This window comes from Rhinoraja longicauda, chromosome 24, assembly GCF_053455715.1.
Source record: "Rhinoraja longicauda isolate Sanriku21f chromosome 24, sRhiLon1.1, whole genome shotgun sequence".
NCBI classification, from domain to species: Eukaryota; Metazoa; Chordata; class Chondrichthyes; order Rajiformes; family Arhynchobatidae; genus Rhinoraja; species Rhinoraja longicauda.
Window position 1 is genome coordinate 8,497,740 of NC_135976.1, and position 1,962 is coordinate 8,499,701.

The 1,962-nt window shown below is 45.3% G+C and overlaps 1 protein-coding gene across 3 annotated transcripts in view; it reads right to left on the reverse strand.

The window, feature by feature from the left end:
- Positions 1–596, reverse strand: part of ilrun (inflammation and lipid regulator with UBA-like and NBR1-like domains) — an 80,368-nt gene extending 79,772 nt beyond the window's left edge. The window contains exon 1 of one of the 3 annotated variants that reach the window (XR_013548845.1): positions 220–593. Coding sequence is in view for 2 of the 3 variants with exons in the window: in XM_078420610.1 (XP_078276736.1) it covers positions 220–374 (155 nt within the window). In the remaining variant the exon portion in view is untranslated. Of the gene's footprint in view, positions 1–219 lie in introns of all 3 variants that reach the window. The other 2 variants (XM_078420610.1, XM_078420611.1) reach the window with 2 other exon arrangements.
- Positions 597–1,962: the final 1,366 nt, after the last annotated feature.

Sequence of the window (1,962 nt, forward strand, 5' to 3'; positions counted from 1 at the left end):
AGAAGGTCGGGACGGAGGCCCCTCCTTCCTCGAATCTCCAGGAATCACCCCGGTAACGGAGGGGGTGGGAGTGGATGAGAGCGTCATCCCTCCCCCTGCTGCCGCTTATGTAATTCACGGGAAGACGCGCAACAACAAGGCCCGGAATCAATCGGCGCTTTCGGCCTATCAAAGGGAGGGGGAGGAGGTAAGAAGGGCCTGGAGAGGCCTGCGACTTACCAATTGGTCATGTCCAGGAAGAACGCACAGCCGGCCGGGTTGAGCTGGAAGCCCAGCAGCCTCTGAAACTCGGAAATCAGCACATCCTTGTCTGTGGTTCCCATGCAGCTAAATTTCTGCATCAGGTCTTGATCTAAGTCCATGTCCACGTCCATGTCTTTTCTCTGTCGGTCTCTCTTTCTCTCGTCCCGTGAAGTGCCGCCGGGCCGCCTGGCGCTTGGGGGGGGGGGGGGCCCGCTCAGCTGGCTGTAAACGGGCGCGCTGTGACGTGTGACTCTAGGCCCGGGCCTACCCCTTCAACATTGTCGCTGCTACCTCGTCTCGATGGCGTCCGCTTCAATAACACGGTCCCCTCTCTCGCAGGCCATGCGCATGCGCACCTTGCCCTCCCCGCGAGTCACACTCACTCGCCACGCGTCACCCGCCCGTGACGTCACACTCGCCCGTGGCGTCATTGAGCGGCTGAAGATGGCAGCCCCCATGTCAGTTGCAGTGACAAATAATGGTGTGGTGGGGACAAGCACTGTGTCCATTTGAAAGGACTGATCATTGTGAGGAGCTATGGAACCCCCCAAAAGAGTCTTTTTTTGTGTGTAGATAAATAAGGTTTACTTAACAAATTAAGAGCAAAACAGATATCTGGAAACTTATAGTGGTGAAGCATTTGAGGAGAGGAGAGGAGAAAAGTGAATGTTTTAGGTGCACTGTCACCATTTGAAATAGGTGAAAGGACTGACCATTTGTTGAGAAGAGCTCTAAAACCTCCAAGAAAGGTCTTTTGTTTGTAGATAAATAAGAATTACATTACAAATTAAGAGCACAACAGAAATCTCTGGAAACTTAAAGTGGTGAAGCATCTGAGGAGAGAAGAGAGAAGTTAATGTTTTGGACATGTCTATTGAATCAAGGTGGATATAAAATTTAACGGGATTTTTTTTAAGAATTAGAAGGGAACAGGAAACGGACAAGAAAATTAAGAACAAAACAGAAATCCCCAAAAACCTAAAAAGTTGTGAAACATCTGAAAAGAGAATAATTAAGGTAATGTTTCAGAGTCTACTGAAACCTGTTAGATATTGAAAAGTGTATTTTTTAAAGAATTAGATGGGAACATGGAAATGTATAAGAAAATGTTTAAATGAATTTACTGGGAATATGAAAGAATAGAAAAGCTCAGCAGGTCTGTGAAAAGAGAAACAATCAACATTTCAAGTCAACATCCTGACAAATGGTCATGTTCTATCTCCACAGAAACAACCTCGCCTGCTGAAGTTTTTTGCCCCCAACGTTTTGTGTTTTTATTGTACAGCATTTGAATGTGCTCCATCAGAGTGGTGGCAACAGAAAGAGATGGCTGGGATGATGATTGAAGGCTTGGTTGCAGAGTGTTGCTAATTAAATCAAGAGTACTTGGATAGAAAAGAATATGATTAAATGGCAAGAAGAAACATAACTAAATTTTAAAAATAGAGCTATAAATAAGATACAAAATATATTGGTAAGGAGATGGAAACACAAAAAGAATTCAGAGGAAAGGCACAGGGAAACAATGACAGAGAAGTACCCAAGCTGCAAACAACCCTACAAGCATTCTGTTCCAACAAATGATCCCAGTTCGAAGAATCAACTGATTTCCTCTTGCCTCTGGAACACCTGATCCACATTAATGATATTCGTGCCCAAGAACAAGTGGGAATTTTGAAGATGGACACAAAATGCTGAAGTAACTCAGCGGGACAGGCA